Genomic DNA, 17,548 nt, shown 5'->3' with positions numbered 1-17,548 from the left:
TTAAGAGATAACCGGAGTCTTCTGTTAGAGAAACTAGCCATAAACACACCATGATTCACTGAGGCACCCAATGAAACCAGGGAGCTAATAATACCTGTCCTGAGGGACTGCACACTCCAGAGAATTTCACTCAGAAATGCAAATTTGTCAGTGTCCTTGTGACTTGTAGTCTACAGTATGCCATGCACAAGAGCAAAATAAGCTGAGGGAAGAACCTTACACTTCCTCAATGTAAATGGAGAGGGACAAATTTAATTACTGTTGTCAGAAGTGCATAAAGCCAGAATATTTTTAGAATTCCTCCACTCTTCTCACAGCCCCACCATTTCTCCCTGACTGGATCCCAGAGCCGCTGCCGATCACAAGAGCAGAAAAGGGCTTGCGGGTCCCAGTATGCTGCTCTCCTGACAACACTTGGTGCTTTAATCTCGGTTTGGTCAGCCCATTTTTCAGGGGAGCTGGTCCTGCACCCACCCCAGTGCTCAGGGCCACGGCCACCCCTGCACCTCCACGGACATGGTCACCCACCCAGTATGCAGCAGCACGCGTGCCCTTTGCCCGACTTCGAAGCAACCTTGCAAAGCTGTCCTAAGGAATGCAAACACCCCGCTTCCACTCCATTTTCAAATCTAAGCCACACACCAACCATAGAAAGCACCTACTGCCCACCGATACTCTCCTTTGCCTGTGCTACACCAAAAACTTCAATGCATGACCCAGTGCTGACCTGTTTTTATCTACTTACGGGTCCTACTCAGGGAAGCAGTGACGTTTCAAAACAATTTGCAAGAGGAGAACCATCTTCCAGGAATCCTTTTTAGGTATTCCTCTCAAAAACATGATTTGTTGATTTATTTGAAGCCTATCTGAAGCATATCTCATTAATCCCTCCTTGATCTATGGTAAATCACATTGCAGAAGCCAGTTAATTGTTTGTTTCTGTAAGGGCTGGCATCATCATTATGAGACCCTTTGTGACTCTTCCATAAACACTAAATGATTTCCTGATTGGGTCTTTATTATAGGACCAGGACAGCATCCTCTTGCACGCTTTTTCTCAAAAAATACTTAGAGCAAAAGGGAAACGCTTTACATAGCACCTTTAGCACTCACCAGTCAAAATGCATAGACAAAAGCTTCACTGAGTGACCATTTCCATGGGAATATAACCCAATAAAAGCCAGGAAATTCAAAGTTGAACCGAAAACTAGCTCCTTAACTTGCTCTGGTGTTCTTCGGTATGGCAAGGGTCACGATCTGATTTTTTGTGTCTTTTTTTCCTGCATCAGTTAGGTATTCCTGGCGTTAAGGACCAGCTATAAGACAGTTTCAGCCTTAACTGTGAATTTTAATGCAAACATTAGCCCGGGCACATGGTGCACTTTTCACTTGGACAACATCCTCCATTGAGTGATGGGAGTTGCAGCTGAACCAAGTTGCTTGGACCAAATAAGCAAGTCCGGACAGCTGGACTTCACGCCGTGCCTACCCGCTGCGAGGCTACAGCACATCACAGTCTTTCTATCAGTCATTCTTTTAAAATGCAGCAACTAAAGTAAAATTCCCTCTAATGGAATACTGATCTGACAAATTGTATTGCCTTATGTTACAGCTATATTTTTCTTAGAGGCAGATAAATATTCCTGTCACGTGGCACCCGCAGCTCAGGCTGACAAAATGGCTGGTCAGTGACCTGTTGCCTTGGATGTAATGGCTGTTATTACTGGTTTCTAATTTCAAAAGGGGCATAAAAATCCTCCAATGCAAGTCTCTCTGCTATAAAATAGCAAGGCCACAGTTTATAGAAGTACTTTACATGCCGTCCCATTAGTGTACATGCCACCAGCAGAGCAGAAATCTGGAGACAGGATTGTGCTCAGCCCACTGCCCACCGCCTTGAGGAATTAACCCCAGAGGAGCTAGCAGTGTGAAAAAGCCAAGCAGGATTTGTTCCCATAAGTAAAAGAAGGGTCAAAACATCACCACCAGGAGCCATCTCCTCCAAGACGTCACAAGACAAAATAGTGAGGCAACGTTGCTGAAACAACTGTAACTGTTCAAAAATGGGATTTTCCAGCCAGTGCTACTCCATTACAACAGTGGCACTGGAAAATCTGCTGGTCTCAGGAAAATCTGCCTTCTAAGCAGCAAAATGCTACCTCTTACACAATTGTGATTTCATGCCAAGACTAAGAGCATGTGTCGGCCCCAAAGGAGGAGAACATTTTCAGAAGTAAATATGTTCTAAACCTCTTCTCTACTTCTTTTGGAGACACAATAATGTAATGCACCAATGACAGATACGCTACATGCAGTCAAACCTCAATGCCCATGGCAATTTATGCAGGTTTAACTGTGCAACAGAAACAAATGAGGAGGCTCAGTGGTCAGGCAGGAGCTCTCCCCCAGGGCTGGCGCAGCGGGCAGTGCTTTGGCCGTTTCTGCATGGCGCAAAGCCGAGGCAATTTGGTTCTGTGTAGGTGCTCTGCGCGCAGGTGACCTCGGGGGGTCTGTAGCGCCTGCCCAGGACACGGCACAGAAGACACACAAGACGCTCTGCAGTGAATCAGCTCAAGCACGGCTGAGTTGATAAGCTCAGGACTGCTACTGCCAAACCTGGGCTAGCTCATGCGGAGTTGGGGTGATAGAGCCTCGCTGAACTCAAGCTGACCTAACACAAAGCTATGAGCCGTCTCTACACTGATCCTATCAGCACACGCAGTCTTACTTCTATCATCTAGATTTTTCCAACAAAGCCACGTCACCTCATTAAGGACACACCGTTTAGTATCTTGTAAGTTATTCTATTAACGTGAAACGTGAAGAAAGAAGAGAGCATTAGCAATCCTTCAACTAGAGGTCACTGCACAAGTCAGGTCACTGCACATGCGCACCCAGTCCGTGCATCAAACATTCCTGTCCCATTTTCATTTCACATAAGCAGAAACTGCAGAACAGGCACAATCTGGAAACAAGCTGTATTCTAAATTATTTTACCTTTCTTCCTTTCCCCTCTGGTCAAAGGGAGGTATAAAACTACTCTCAAAATGTGATTATAAAGCAGAGCATTAATTACGCAAACATCAGTATATGATTGAATATACTTCTCTGAAAGTAACTTCAGAAAGAGCGAACAGCAAGGCTGAGGGCTGTTTTCAGGTCCCTGAAAGTAGGCTGGGTTGAAACAACGAACAACCTTCCTGACAAGAGCACAGAGGTGCAGGCAGTGACTGTCAGTTACCGACTGACTTTCTAACTATTCTTTCTCCTTTTGTTGTTATCAGGTCCCATTTTTTCCTGACGACTCATCATGCTTGCTCCATGTATCTGAGAACAGGTAAGGCAGTGGAGAATCAGCAGGAGTCTCTCTCGGGCTTTTTAAAATCACCCCGGGAAAACTGACCCTTGGGATCTGGCCACAGGCAGGACCCCTGTCCTCAGCTCAGTCCAGCAGCCAGGGCTGGAACCGCTGCTCCTGCTGCCTTTCACTGGCCAAGGAGATAAACCCTAGGATTACACCCTAAATCTCTTACTCAGCAAATCAGAGGTACACCCAAGGCCTTTTAAATTTCTTCATGAAACTATTTTTCAGATTCCTTCTAACGGTAAAAGTGATGGGGGCTCTGCCAGCACCACAGCAGTAGGCAACAGCAGTACAGTATCACTCCAGGATTTCCTGTCTGGAATTTAGGCTTCACGTCTGAAATACAACACACACACACAACACTTGTACGACTGAGGAAACACAAGACGCTTGCCACACATTTATTATCTTCCTAGGGAAATGATATAGAGGACAAAAGAGACTATATTTACTCCCTCCCCAGCTGCTTTTACAATCTAATAATTTATTTCTCCTGGACATAAATTTCAGATTTAAACGAAATCCCCAAAACCTAAAGATGCCACATGGTAGAGGCTAGGGCAGTATTTCTTTCTATTTTGGCGATGGAGTGCTTAATGCATTGCTCTGTTAAGCAGTAGCCTTAAATTTTGGCTGGGGGGGCGGAGGGAGGAGAGGAGGTGCGGGAGAGACAAGCAATTAGACTGTGGCAGACCCTAGATGCAAATACAGGCGACTGTGATTACTACCTTCATACTGAGTTAAAAATATCTGGTTATTGAAAATTATTTTCTCAGTCCATGGGGTTTTATCTAGGTTTAGGCCGAGATGTTTATTTTTTCTGCAGCAGCTGTACTGGGGGATTCTTTTACAACATTTTGCTTACACAGTAGCTATGTATCATTCACACTTCTGAAAACTGAGGTGCTTTCTATGATGTAAGAAATCTCTGCAATTAGAAACAACCATATCCTCTTTCCAAAACAAATAAAACAAATAAAATACAACTCCAAAGCCTTCTAGTCAGCAGTTAAGACAGCAGTGCTCTTAAGGCAAATGTAAAAATCCAGGGTATAAATTCATGTTAACTGTTACAAATATATCCATCTGTTCACAGACTAACTAGTGACTGAAACTGATGAATCCACTGAAATGTAATTTTCGAGCCCACTAGCGTCTGTTCCCTTCTAGTAATAAAGTAAATGCTTTTCAATAACTGTGCTGCTTTTGAATGCCAATTTCCATTTAAGTAGGTTCAGGTTCTCTCTCTGAAAAAAAAAAAAAAAAAATTAAAATAGCAAATGCCTTTTCTTTCCAAAGGTCAAACGAAGCTTTTAAAGAACCAGCAACATTTCAGCAAGGCAGAGAGGACAAAACTCCAATCAGATAAATGGACTGTGTAATGATGGAGAACCACGGCTGCCTCAGGTTTCCTGAATGGGCTGTAGGATAGAATTTGGCACAAACAGTCAGATGTTGAAGCTTATATCTCTTTTACTGCAGACAAGAAATTCACTAAAATATATATAAATAATGAATGTGGCTGGGGATCTCTGCTGGTACTACTGCTGGTTCTGCAAGATGCAGGAGCAGAAACATACACTGCTCCATGTTTTTGTTATTAGTGAATCCTTGTTCTCCAACAATAAACACAGAATATGTTATCTGAAATGGCTTCTGCAGCACATACAATATAAGTTTCAGCTCTCTAAAAGTGCCAGCAAATTGCAGAAAGATAAGTTACAAAGACGTACCTAATTTGCTGTGATGAATTGTGTGCATGCTTCAGTGATCAAAACTGCAGCTGAGACCTATTATATTTAATGATCTAGACATTTCTTGTGAAAACACTCAGGCATATACTGTTATGTCTGGACAAGCATCCTCGTTTTGCTCTAGCAGCAAGCAAATGAAGACACTGAACTTTTAAAAGGATGCTATACACCACCTTTGATGAGCTCTTTAAAACGGTGGCCAGTCAAGCTCCACTATTTGCCTTAAATAATGCTTATGCTCTGCCCTTTCCAGTGCAGCATCCCTCTTCCTTTGAAAAATGAAGTCAGTTCCTTTGGATGCTAGCGACACTTACAGGAGGAAACAAAGCTAATCTGTGCTCAGACCCCAAATTACGTTCCACAGCAGCTACTACAGCAGCAGAAAATCAAAGGGGCTGTATTAGAGATCTCTTCCCATCAGCAAAGAAAAATTGTGACAAGACTTTTTGGAAAGAAAACAATACAAAAAAATTTTTATTTGCCTAGATACTACAGAAATGTTCTGTTTCTATTTTAAGGACTATGTCCTGCTTAGAAAAGCATGTGCTACCAAGCCCGGCAGGGCCAAGCAGTGGTACCCAGATCCGCTGTCCCCGAGGACACCATCCCCACGCAGCCAGCTGTGCCGACGGCCACGCTCGCACACCTACAGCTTACGGCCCTTTTGCTCTGTGGCTCTACACGGAGCAGGAGGGAACTGGGCTTCTTACCACCTTCCTATGGGGACAGGAACTTCACCTTGTGAACATATGAAGGACTTCTGAATAAAAGGTCTGAGGCTTCCAGGGCTTTACGTCTGGCTCCTCCAAATTTCTCCTGCATGCATTTGCATATATTGCTCAACTTCTGCCTTTCCAAATTTGTAGAAGAGAAAAAAACCACCTCAGAAAAAGTGCTGGTAAACTTAATTCATTCACAGTTATAAAAACCACAGAGATCTGCAGAGAGAAGCCACATAGAATATTCCTGCTAGCACACATTCAAGAGCTCATTTTCTCCCTCCTTGATCAGTTTGAACCTCTTCCTATCATTCATTGTTCAACAAAACAGAGCAAAACACAAAAGTGTGCATTTGACTCCAGAAATAAGGATTTCAAAGTGCTATTTCATTCACCTGAAGAGCTGCTAAATACTAGCACAGTGGTATAGTGATAGTGTGGTAAAGAATGAAGAAAAGGTATTTGTTAATTGTTGACATAACAAAATTAATTTTCCATCCCTAAACTTTTTCTCATCTCTCCTGTGAGCTCTGATGCAATGTTACTCACTGGCACTGCTGAAATGCCAACTTGCATTTCTCATCCTTAATTTCTCTCTAAATGTCATTAGTAATTGTTATTGCCAGACCAGAGAGTGCAATCTGGTCTTTCTGAAAGAAAATCCATTTCTCATTTCTTCTCCTTTGCTTCCTCCTTTTGGTCAAGGATGGATGTATAACACCGCCTGTGTGCTCTGCTTCCAGGAAGATGGGAATGCATTAACGTATCTGGAAGTAAAACATTCCTGCTTTATTTATTTACATATAGTATGCCTGGATCTTTATGAATACCAAATTGTATATTCAGAAGGGTCTTTAAAACACATCTTTCAAGAACACTAACAAGCCTTAATTGAATAAAGCTAACAAGCAAGGGAAAGAAAGACCCTTTAATCTGTGCATACAGACTCCTCTCTGGATGCTTCCATAAATTACTCTTTGTGGTGGGCAACAATGTTGTCAAATATAAAAGCATATTATATGATTTTTCTCTCCTTCTGTCACATGGAAAACAAAACTCTTCCCTTTGCTCTGGATTAACATATCACCCTCATTTACCCACGCAAGTAAAAATGGTTTCCACCACTAAGAGGGGAGGTGAGCTTAGACATTCGTGTGCAAAGGAAAACCTGCAAGTGTAAAAGGTTGGCTCCTCGCGTATCATTATATATTGCGCCGGTGATTTGTAGTTATGTGCAGCTCCTACAAAATTTGGTCTCCAGTACTTAGAGGCAAGTAGTACTTCGGCACTTTGAGTCAGTTTTAGGAAGGACTCTGGGTCGTGACAGGCCTTTAACTGGGCTCCCCATAATCAGCACATCTTACATTTGTGTGTCTGCATTATGTTTTGTAACGTATATAAAGTAATTCGTTCAAAGCTAGGCTGCATTTCCGTATCGATTAACTAAAGGCATCCTATCTCAGAATAAATAGACATTTGGACATTTCCAGCCAGGAATTGTGCTTTCAATAAACACAATTGATGCATATACATTGTCTCTTGGCAGCTTATACTCCTGCCCATCTGTTGGGATGGCATGGTGCCTATGCAAAAGTTGGTTGGACCCTTGCCCTAGGGCATAGATGACAGGCAACGACGGGTTTAGCTGGGCAGCCTGAGCACCGAATCCAAGTGCCATCTCTGCTGTAGGAAGCCCCTTCTGTGTGCCAGCACTGCCACATTGGAACGACATGCCTCCTTACACTTGATCACACATGTTGACACTTGGGTGCGCTTAAGTGCATTAATGACTGAAACGATGCCTTTCACCTGGCTCCCTTCTTTTTTCCCCCCGCTCTGCATCACTGCTGGGCTTTCTGCACATCTTAATGTGAAGTTGCGCACACTTTGCTAGCCAGGGCCAGCCACAGAACAGCGTTAATGGTGTAAGAAATGAAGAAGGGTTTTTTGTTATGGGACACGCTGCTCCAGTGCCAGGCTTTTCCAAGAGACCTCAGGGATGATAAAGATGCAGCAATATATTGATCAGAATCATTTTTCCAAATGAAAAAATGCTACACCTTGTCACTACATCAAACACAGGGCAATTCAATATTTCTGCACCATCCTCTGTTTCAACAGAATTGGCCACACAAAGAGGCCATGTGGTCTGGATTACATGGCTGTTCCAACAGCATCCCCAGCCCCAGACACAGGGAACTCCACCCCATTTTGTGCTAGTGAAGAAGGTGCCGACAACTCGCAGAGGTGCATAAGCATGCGTATCTCTGGCTCTTACATAAAGCATTAACCTCTGTGGATATCAGGCCCAGGAAACCTCCAGCATCACCCGCACAGAACCTCAGCTGCAGCAGAGCCCAGCGACAGCCCCACATAGTCTGCAATGGCGTTTCTTAGCTTTGGCCCTTATGAGAGCCTGTTCCTATCCCCAAATTTTTAAACAGCCATATATTCCTCCTCCCCTGAATTGAAACATACGTATTGAAAACCAGAGACCTAATAGGTAAAACTCTTCCCTACTGTGACAACAGATCAGAGATAAAACTTATGGTTTTGCAGTCCATAAAGAACATTCAGGGAGACAGACTCAACACGATGGGTATATGCCTACAGCACTTTTAATTTTTAATTATTGTTAGTTATAATTATCTGACTGCGTCTGAATGAAACCCAGCAATATGGCTGAAATAGATTTTGGTATTCTTGTAATTTATTAGCTTTGTAACTACTAATAATTAAAACTTAACAATACTCCAAGCACCACAGCAACGTTTTTTAAGAAACGCTAGCCAAATCTGCTAGGATAACTGACTAGGTCATTTTCAGGATTTTAAAGGAGGACTAACATTAAAAAAAAAAACCCAAAAGGGGAAGATAGATAACAGACTCTTAAGAGACTATCAACAACCAAAATGCAAAGATACAAATCCTGTTTAAAAGAAAAAAATGGATTTACTTGCAGAAAATTAATTCTACACATGATTTTGTGGGTGCTTCATATGAAACTTAGAAAGAGTTTGTGGTTGGTTTCCAGCAAGAAGCTGCTGATGTTTAACATCTAAGTCACACCTAAGTTCTCAAATACAGCAAAAGTTACGTTTAGTGAAAGTGCCGCCTTGACATAGAGCCACATTTCAGGTCCCATTTGTCCTGCCATCCACACACTCCCCTGGGGAAAAATATTTTCTGCAACTTCATCAAAATACCATAGATTTGCTTTTCTCTCACTGACTGTATGGACACTGGAGCCCAGAAGCACTGAGATATTTCAGAGTGTCCCAAGCACATAGGGCTGTTTGGAAGAAAAATTTTACTCCTATTTAAGTAAGGTCATTTCTTGTACACCCCCCCCCCCCCCCCCAGGAAGTAGGTAAAGCCCATTTTTCAAGTAGGAGCTGAAGACACTAACCACTAAAAGATTTTGAATAGCTGGGTACAGACCCCAAATTGCTTAAGTCTTTCTTCAGTGTTCTGACGATTGGTGGCAAACTAAGCCCTTAGATGTAGCCCTGTAGACTCACCTGGTTGCAGGTGGGTCACGTACAAGCCAAGAGGCTCTCGTCCTCCCTATGTGGTTCAGGTGACACTGTTGTACCCAGATGGCCCCAGGGACCACTGGCATGAGCAGCTGGACATGTTGCTCCTCATTGCCCCACCCAGGGAAGCCATCACAGGTACAGAGCAACATCTTAATGTCCCCCATCGGGCCACGTCAGGCTACGCGGTGCCTCGCTGCGGTGCCCCCCTTGCCTGGGCAGGATGCAGCCCTCTGTAGGAGACACCTCTAACATCGGAGCTGACATTAAAAGCAGACTTAAAAAAAAAGAAAACCTGCTTAGGGCTTGATCTGCTGTAATCAGCGGAAAGAATCCCAAGGACTTTGATGTGGACCAAATCAAGCCCCTGGAGGACGTTCATGGTAAATCATTATTAATATAATGAGTGCAATTTCTGTGCAGCAGCTCATGCCTGTTTATGGATATATGAAAATTGCCAGCTTTTCACATAAAATAAAATGAGGAGGGAGACAGACCACAGTGTTAGCCAATGAGCCATAGTAGCCATTCTCCTTCCGATATGTGTATGTTTAAAGAAACTGGGCACTTAAAATGACAGCAAATTCCTCCAGTGAAGCTCCCTTAATTTAGTGGTTTGACATATCTCCAAATCTGAACAGAAAAGAAAGCCCTTTATTCATAGCAGGCAATAAAACACCTGAACACCTGTGCTAGGAAAGACCTGGCAGGTACCCTGCTCCCTTGGTATCTGGATTATTTGCGCATTGTTTATTATATCCCTTGCCTTAGTTTTCATCAATTGTAATCATTTAGGAGGAAACAGTATGATTAACAGTACACAAGCAAACAGCAGGAATTAATCCTTTAAATACAAATACTTCATTGGTTATGTGATAACTCCTTGGAAAAAGCAGTGTGGCAAAAGAGTACATATGGAAATCCTCCTTGAGTTTCCTCTGAAAATCACTGCTAAGTCACAAATTGCTTAATGTCATTCTCGATGCAAGCAACTGAAGAGGTATCTTTCCCTGCTGTGAATCACACCACAAATACAACTCTCAGCACCCATTATGTGTCATAATTGCTGACCCATCTTCGGTGTTGGCAGGGCTCCCTGCTATGTTTTAAATAGTAAAGACCAAAATTTCAGTTGTCAAAGAGCTAGCTCATCTCCCACGTCTCAATGCCCTGTGTGCCACTGTGGCTCCAGCTACCTGTGAGAAGCAGGCATGCCGGCGGTGGCCAGCAGCTCCTGACACAGGTCCTAGAAACGGGGCTCTGTTTGGAAGGGCTCCTTCTGCCCTGCACGTGAGGAACCCCCCAAACCTCCACCTCTACACTTGTTTCAGCAAGTGTGTTTCAGTAGGGAAACGAAATGCCATAGCCTTGGCGTTCTATACATTAGCTATAAATTTACTTTTTTTCCAGGAGATTTGCATCATATTCATAGCCGTCAATCTTACAAACTGAGGATGTGAAAAACACTGAGCTTCCAGCCTTTCCTCTTCTGCCCTAAGGGTACATGGGGTTATCACACATACTGTTTCCTTTGTGTTTCATACTTAACCTTACCATGTTTTCTTTTCCTCATTTCCAATGAGATAATGTAAGCAGTTAAGTAACATTGTTTTCTTTTCTTCTGGCAATATCATCAAGGTAACCTCACTGGCTCATTGCTCCAGATTCACACCAGAATTTCCACCGTTTATAAAATGAGCTCAGTTCCTCGGAGCTTTCTTAAGCTGTGGTTTTATGGCTCCATCAGATGGTGTATACTTCAAAGCATAAACCTATATTAAAATACAACTACTAGTTCAGAAGTGCAAAGAGGGTTTGATTGCTTCCCGAGCGTTACATTGCCAAAGCAGTATTTGCACCAAACACTAAAAGTACGTTTACAGTGGCAATGTTTCTCAGCACATGGCACGTGTGCCCTTCTGGGCTTACTTGGTGTTTACCCTAACTGTTTAAAGAAATGTTCACAAATCAGTGGGGCTAATTCATGCAGCTCCATGTCATCCTCTAAAAGTTACCTCTTCCCTGTGCTGCCTGTCATTTTCTCTACCCTCCTTGTTTTTCTTGCTTTTCTGTAAGCACTCCACTCTGAATTTCTTCTTGAAAAAGTTGAATGTTCAATTTTTAAAAAAAGTATTTTCAGTGGTTTCACTTAAAAATACAAAGAAGTAAAACAAAGCATAGGTTCGGATTTTGACGCTAGTTATTTTACTCCAGTGGGAAAGCCAGATCAGAACTGAAAAGTCAAATTCATCAAGCGGAACCCCTCGATGGATGGTGATTTGCCCACATAAGAACAACTGCACAGTTAAGAGACTGAAAGGTTTATGCAGATTTAACCCTAACTAGCAGCTGAACAACTGGTTTACTAAAATAATATTACATCTTCATTACTCAACAAAAATATAACCAACAGTTCAGGAATTTAGAGCACACAGCTTACACATCAGAAACTGATGAGATAACCATGCCAAGGCAGACTGGTTCAAAAGTCTTGAGCATTTCTAACTGATTTATAAACACGTTTTGTGTCCTCTTTGGCTGAGGTATTTGGATTAGTAAAATCCCTGGCATCAAGTAAACAACATATTTCTGAGTCACCGCTGAAATAAAGACTAAAACTGTGCAGCTAAGTACTGAATTTTCATTCAGCCAACACCATTCAAAACTACTCGTGTAATTATTATGAGCACAGAAATTTGAAGTGCACACAAATCCTGCATAAAAACTGGAAAATTACAATCATAATTTATCTGATTAAAGCTGCTATTTGCAGCAATTTTGCAATGCACAACACTTCAGAATTGAAACACTATGTAATTAAAACTGTTAATTGCAAAAAACGGGCTGCTGTTAAGACTATAATTTAACAAGGTTCTCTTTATTTGACCATCTGATTTTAAAGGTTAATGCAGTGACCTAGGAAGCCAGTGTGCCCATTTTAATTGTGCTGGCATATTGACCAACCACCACTTTAAGGGAAAAATGGGAGGAAAAATCAGAGCCAGCTTTGCAAGCCACTGCTGCCTTCGTAAAACGTTCATAGTGAGAAAACACAAATCCAAAAGTTGCTGACTTTATTAAAATATTAACAAGGTATAGTTAAAACTTTTGTACACTTATGCAAATCAGATTGCTAGAACAAGGGAAAGAAGAGATTCCCCTGGGAGGAAAAAAAAAATAAAATCAACAAAGTGAAAAGATCAACCATCCTTCCACAGCATGACAGCACGACACAAGAGGCAGCAGCTTGGGAATTCAGCAAGATAAATAAAAACCCTCCAAAGTTTAAGTAAATCATGATTTATAAAGCTAATAGATTTAAATGAGGCATACGGTACCATTCTATAAAAAGACTGCATTTGCCTGGGGACGGTAGCAGTATTTTGGTGGCCGTGCTACACAGGTAAGATATGCCCAGGGAGGACAGCCAGGGCAGGCACCTCCCTGCGAGCTCTGTAGAAGGGCAAGCTCTGGTGGTCCATTCCCCATGAGGTATCAGGCATACACGCCACGGAGGTTTCAGCATCTGTGTGGGTTTAGCAGCAAAGGCGTCAGCGTGATTTAAACCCCAGCCTCACCAGCACCGCTCCAAGGCAGCCCCTGGGACCAGGGCCCCAAGAGGGGCTGCAGCAACATGCCCGGGTCAGGGTCCAGCCCCTCTGAAAGGCTTGCTGCACCCAGGCTTTGTGGAGGCTAAAACTGCTGTGGCTGTGACCCCCAGTGCTGCTGGGGAAAATGGTACGTAACACTTGGTTTGCAGAACCTGCAGCTTATTAATGTGCTAGTGCCTTGGTGGAGCCTCTAATTAAGCATCGTGTTGAGCTGCACCCATGCTTTGCTCTCATACCTCGGTAGGGAAAATTCCTTTACTTCTGACTTAACAGTGAGGAAGGGGAGGGCGCAGCTACCATTTGCTTAGTCTTTGTATGTTAATCAGTCCCTAAATTATTAATAGAGAAAAAGAAATTATTTACAAGGTGTTTGACGTAGACATGTCAGGATGTAGCAAGACTACTGTCAAGAGAAATACTCATAAAGAATCATGATATCTGTCTTGTCTTATTTATTTATTCCAGCCATGCTCTGAGACCCCTTTCTCCTGATAGCACTCAGGGAGGCAGGAGGAGAGTGAGAGGCTGTTTAAGGGCAGAAGAGACCATACCAAGGGTATGCACCTTTTCTAAGTGCTGCACAAGGGTGACGGCTGCACAGAGAAATCAACAGCTTTAGCTTTCCTTTTACTCCTGTTGTAAACATACCTGAAGCTCTGTTTGAAAGAAGAACTTCTGTGGGCACTGGGAACAGTCATAAATTTTATCTTCCTGCCCGTGGACTGCAAAGATGTGCTGCTGCAGTTTGTTTGCCTGTACAAAAACTGAAACAACATACTATGATTAGTTAAGATTGCTTCATATAAGGCATCTTGTCTCGAGCTACACTTCTACAATTGCAAAGACTCTGAAAAGTCCAAGGATATCTGCCAGACAAGTGCCAATACACTCGGTTCAGCAGAATTTCCTTACAAGTAGTCAATTTAGAGTCTCCAGGCTGACAGTCAGCTTACTTCTAACAGACTCTAAATCCTGTATGGATTTTTGATATTTCACACAAAGCTAACACTGTCCACGGGTAACTGGAAGAATTCAATCATCAGACCAAAGAGAGGACATCACCGCTCCTGCAGGGAGCCTTGGGCCCACGGCAGGTGCATCAGATGCATTTTTAATGCAGGACAACTGGGCCAGGAGAAGCCTTGATGGCTGGTCTGGAAGACACATGGCCCGGAACAGCATTTCTGGCAGACATGTGAATCTGAAAGGGCAGGCTCATCACAACATTCAGACCTTTTAAATGGGTTGTCCATTCAGTATAAAAAAAAAAGTCATGATTTAACATCACAAATATCACAGCGTCTACATTATGATTTTGAATTGACAACTATTCTGACTTTATCAAGTAAAATTTGGAAGTGAAACATACTGAACTGCAGGCTTTAGCTGGTTAAAAATATATCTTATTTAATTTTTGTCTCATTTTATATGAATGATCATCAGTATTGAAAATAGCTTCTTCAGCAGAATTAAACACATGCACTCAAAGAGTTATTTTGCAGCATGTTTCAGGACAGGATAAATTAACTCCAAGCTCACACAAAAAGCACGTTCTCAAATTGTGGGCCAAACCCTAAGGAGCATGGATTCACCTTACTCCTCCTGAAGTTAAAGGAATCGCAGGTGCTGCCATGCCCCTTTACTGACAACAGGTCCACCGTCACACCCCTATTTGATCATCATCTCTCAAACACATTGGAAATGCAGATGTTAACCACGGTCTTGAGGAGAGTATAAAAGGCAGCCTTTAACATGCATCCTGCAGATTCTTTAAAAGCAAGATTACCCAAGATCGTTTGCGCTGATGAGACAGCTTAAAATGAACTACGGGGAAGGAATACCTAGCAGGTCCTCAGACAGGAGTTAGAAATGTGCCACCACGAAAAAAATGGGCTTAAAGAAACCTCTGAGAGGGCATCTGGCAAAACTATACAGTTGTACAATTTGGTCTTATCAAACCTTTACTCACATGAGCCTCTCCACCGTGAGAGGACTACGAGTCACCTAGCCTTTTAAAGGGTCCTTGCTTAGGTGAATAAGGGCTTGCAAGAGCAGGTCCGTACCTTGCAAGTCCTGCACTTGGAAACGCATCACACCTGTGCGCCACAAGATAGAATTTAAAAGGCTTCGAACTGGGGGGGGGGCGATGCAGAGCCCGCCCCATGCAGCAGCACTGCTCGGTGTCAAACTCCACAGTGCTTCTTTTCAGAGTGAGCCCCAGTTTCAGACAGACAATATTTTGAACATTTCCAAGCACGGTATTTCTTTTTCCCAAGGAAAGGACTACAGTATTTTACAAATCCCCCGAGTGTCATTTCTGGATCAAGCCATGCACGCTGAGGCTTGTCTTGGCCTCCCTGTCTTACCTGTGAAACAAACAGGGCATTTGAATGTGCCTCCCATCCCCTCAAAGCTGTGCTCAATCAGGTGACACAGGAGCTTTGCCGGAGAGTCAAACATCTGGTTACACAGCTTGCACTCATGATTGATGCCTTCCTCTGCAAGGTTCAAATGATACAACTTGTTAGTGACACAGCAGATTAGCGTCGGGGATGCAGCAGCAGTCGGCAAGAAATGCCCGTGCCGGCGCGCACGACTTCCAAGGACCCGCAGACATTGCCACGGCTCCGGCCTCATCAGAAAAGCAGGCCGAGCCGCTCGCGCGGGGCGTTCAGGTGTACAGCCCCCAGTCACGTTTAGGGGTGTTGATTTTCAGCTGCGATGAAAGTGGTGCTGCGATCAACCCGCCGGGAACCCACGCGCCTGCTCCCAGGCTCGCGACAACACTGCACCGCTCCACCTCGCATCCTACCGCAAAGGGAGAGCATCCCTGCTCCGGGTATAGATTATTAAATAGTCAAACAGCCTTTAAAATGAATTTAACAGTGTGAACTCAACCAACAACGCTGAAAGCGGGCTGAAACGCTATCTTCACCTCAGACTACGCTGCTAACATACAGGAGAGGAAGAAACTATCAGAGACTAGCAGGAGCCCCGAGCAGAGTGTCAGCCTTAATTTTATATCTCTTGGCTTTTTCCAAGGTGAAGAGGGACCATCGAAGGTATTTAAATGTCATTTGAAAGTGTAATTTCCATGCCATATATCTTAAGCGTTGAATACACAGGGCTCACTTTAAATGCCCCTATATTCTAGCTGAACTCATAGGGAAATAACAATAATTATTACTATTGTTTCAAGCATACTGCTTTTGTAAGATGGTATGTTTCTCTGTTTACTGAAGTTTGTGGTTCTGGGTGCAGTTGAGCCTTATTATGAAGCCATATTAAAGCAATTTTCACGCATAAAATTAAACAAACCTTTGGTTTTCTTGAAGGGAGGGAGGGAGTTGTAGAAATTTAGACAAAAATAATGTACCGTTTATAAAAATCAGAAAACACCTGAAATTTTAAAAAATTGTGGATGGTTCCTGTAAATACTTCCTGAAAATATGTCTTTCCTTCACTGTGGCAGCACACGAACTCCTCATGTAAACATATTTTAAAGACCAAAGAAATTCTGTCTTTTGATATAGACTCAGCTTTATTTTTATATCTTCAGATATCACCGACTTCAATTTTTATTTCCAAGATAGCTAAGAAATGACTACGTTATACCATGAACTAATCTCTTGCCAAATGCATTTGGATCTTGTGAATAACCGGAGCCTTCAGAAGCATGGTCTTTACTTACAATTGCTTTAAATTAGCTTTTTATATCTTTAAAGGGTCTAAACAGAGGGAAATCATTGTTTTCTATGGCCTTTGGTACTCTGAGGATCCCAAAGCCCTTTTACAAGGTGGGGAGTTACGTGCCAGGGCAAGCGAAGAGCAGGGCTCTGCGTGCGGGACGCCGGGCACGGCCCACGCCTGGGTGCGTGGTGGCTCTCGCACGTTTGCGCCCTGGAACGTTCGCAGCTAGAGGCAATCCCCAGAGCACGCAGGCCTCGAAGGGCCCTCCATGCAGCGTGAAAAGTAACAATAATTTAAAAAACCCAAGCAATTAAAGAATCTCCACTCTGCGCCTTGTGCGGCGGCACGTGCCGGTGGTGAAGCTGCCCGGGAGGCCTTGAGGGCGGGTGGGCTCTGGGAACGCGCGTGGCCGTGGGTGCTCTGCCCTGCGCAGCAGTGGCGCGCGCAGGGTGAGAGCGGGGCGCTGATGGCGAGCGCTGGCGTGGGAGGTGCGGTGGGGAAGGGGGAGGCGGGATAGGGAGAAGTAAACAGGCGGGTTGGGAAGGAGATAAAAAGAGAAAAGGAAAGGGAGGAAAGAGCCGGGAACGGAAAGATGAAAGGGCTGGTGGCTCCACAGCAGCAGCTCCGCGAACAACCTGGGCAGCCCTAACCAGGGACTGGGATATTTCTAGGATGCAAGGAGGTTTGAATCCTCTGTTTGGGCAGCCACCACAGATGGGCACATCGCCCTCTCTGACGGATGGGTTTCAAAACCTGACCCTCTCCGCTCGCTGCAGCATAAGGCTGAGCTTCTCCCATCAGACACTTGCCTGAAAAGTTTTGGCTTTGTGCGACCTTTGCAATCTGCTCCGGAGGGGAGAAAAGGTGGAGAAGG

At 43.7% G+C, this 17,548-nt stretch overlaps 1 protein-coding gene across 3 annotated transcripts in view; it reads right to left on the bottom strand.

The window, feature by feature from the left end:
- The window catches only part of ZNF423 (zinc finger protein 423), a 237,221-nt gene that overhangs the window by 8,508 nt on the left and 211,165 nt on the right, over nucleotides 1-17,548 (bottom strand). For 2 of the 3 annotated variants that reach the window (XM_049806953.1, XM_049806954.1), the window contains 2 exons: nucleotides 15,351-15,482; nucleotides 13,633-13,748 (listed from right to left, as the gene is read on the bottom strand). In XM_049806953.1, coding sequence (XP_049662910.1) covers nucleotides 13,633-13,748; nucleotides 15,351-15,482 — 248 coding nt within the window. Of the gene's footprint in view, nucleotides 1-13,632; nucleotides 13,749-15,350; nucleotides 15,483-17,548 lie in introns of those variants that run through there. The other variant, XR_007506815.1, reaches the window with a different exon arrangement.

This window comes from Accipiter gentilis, chromosome 7 (assembly GCF_929443795.1).
Source record: "Accipiter gentilis chromosome 7, bAccGen1.1, whole genome shotgun sequence".
NCBI classification, from domain to species: domain Eukaryota; kingdom Metazoa; phylum Chordata; class Aves; order Accipitriformes; family Accipitridae; genus Astur; species Astur gentilis.
The sequence above is the reverse complement of the archived record's forward strand: the minus strand, read 5'-3'. Positions and strand labels throughout refer to the sequence as shown.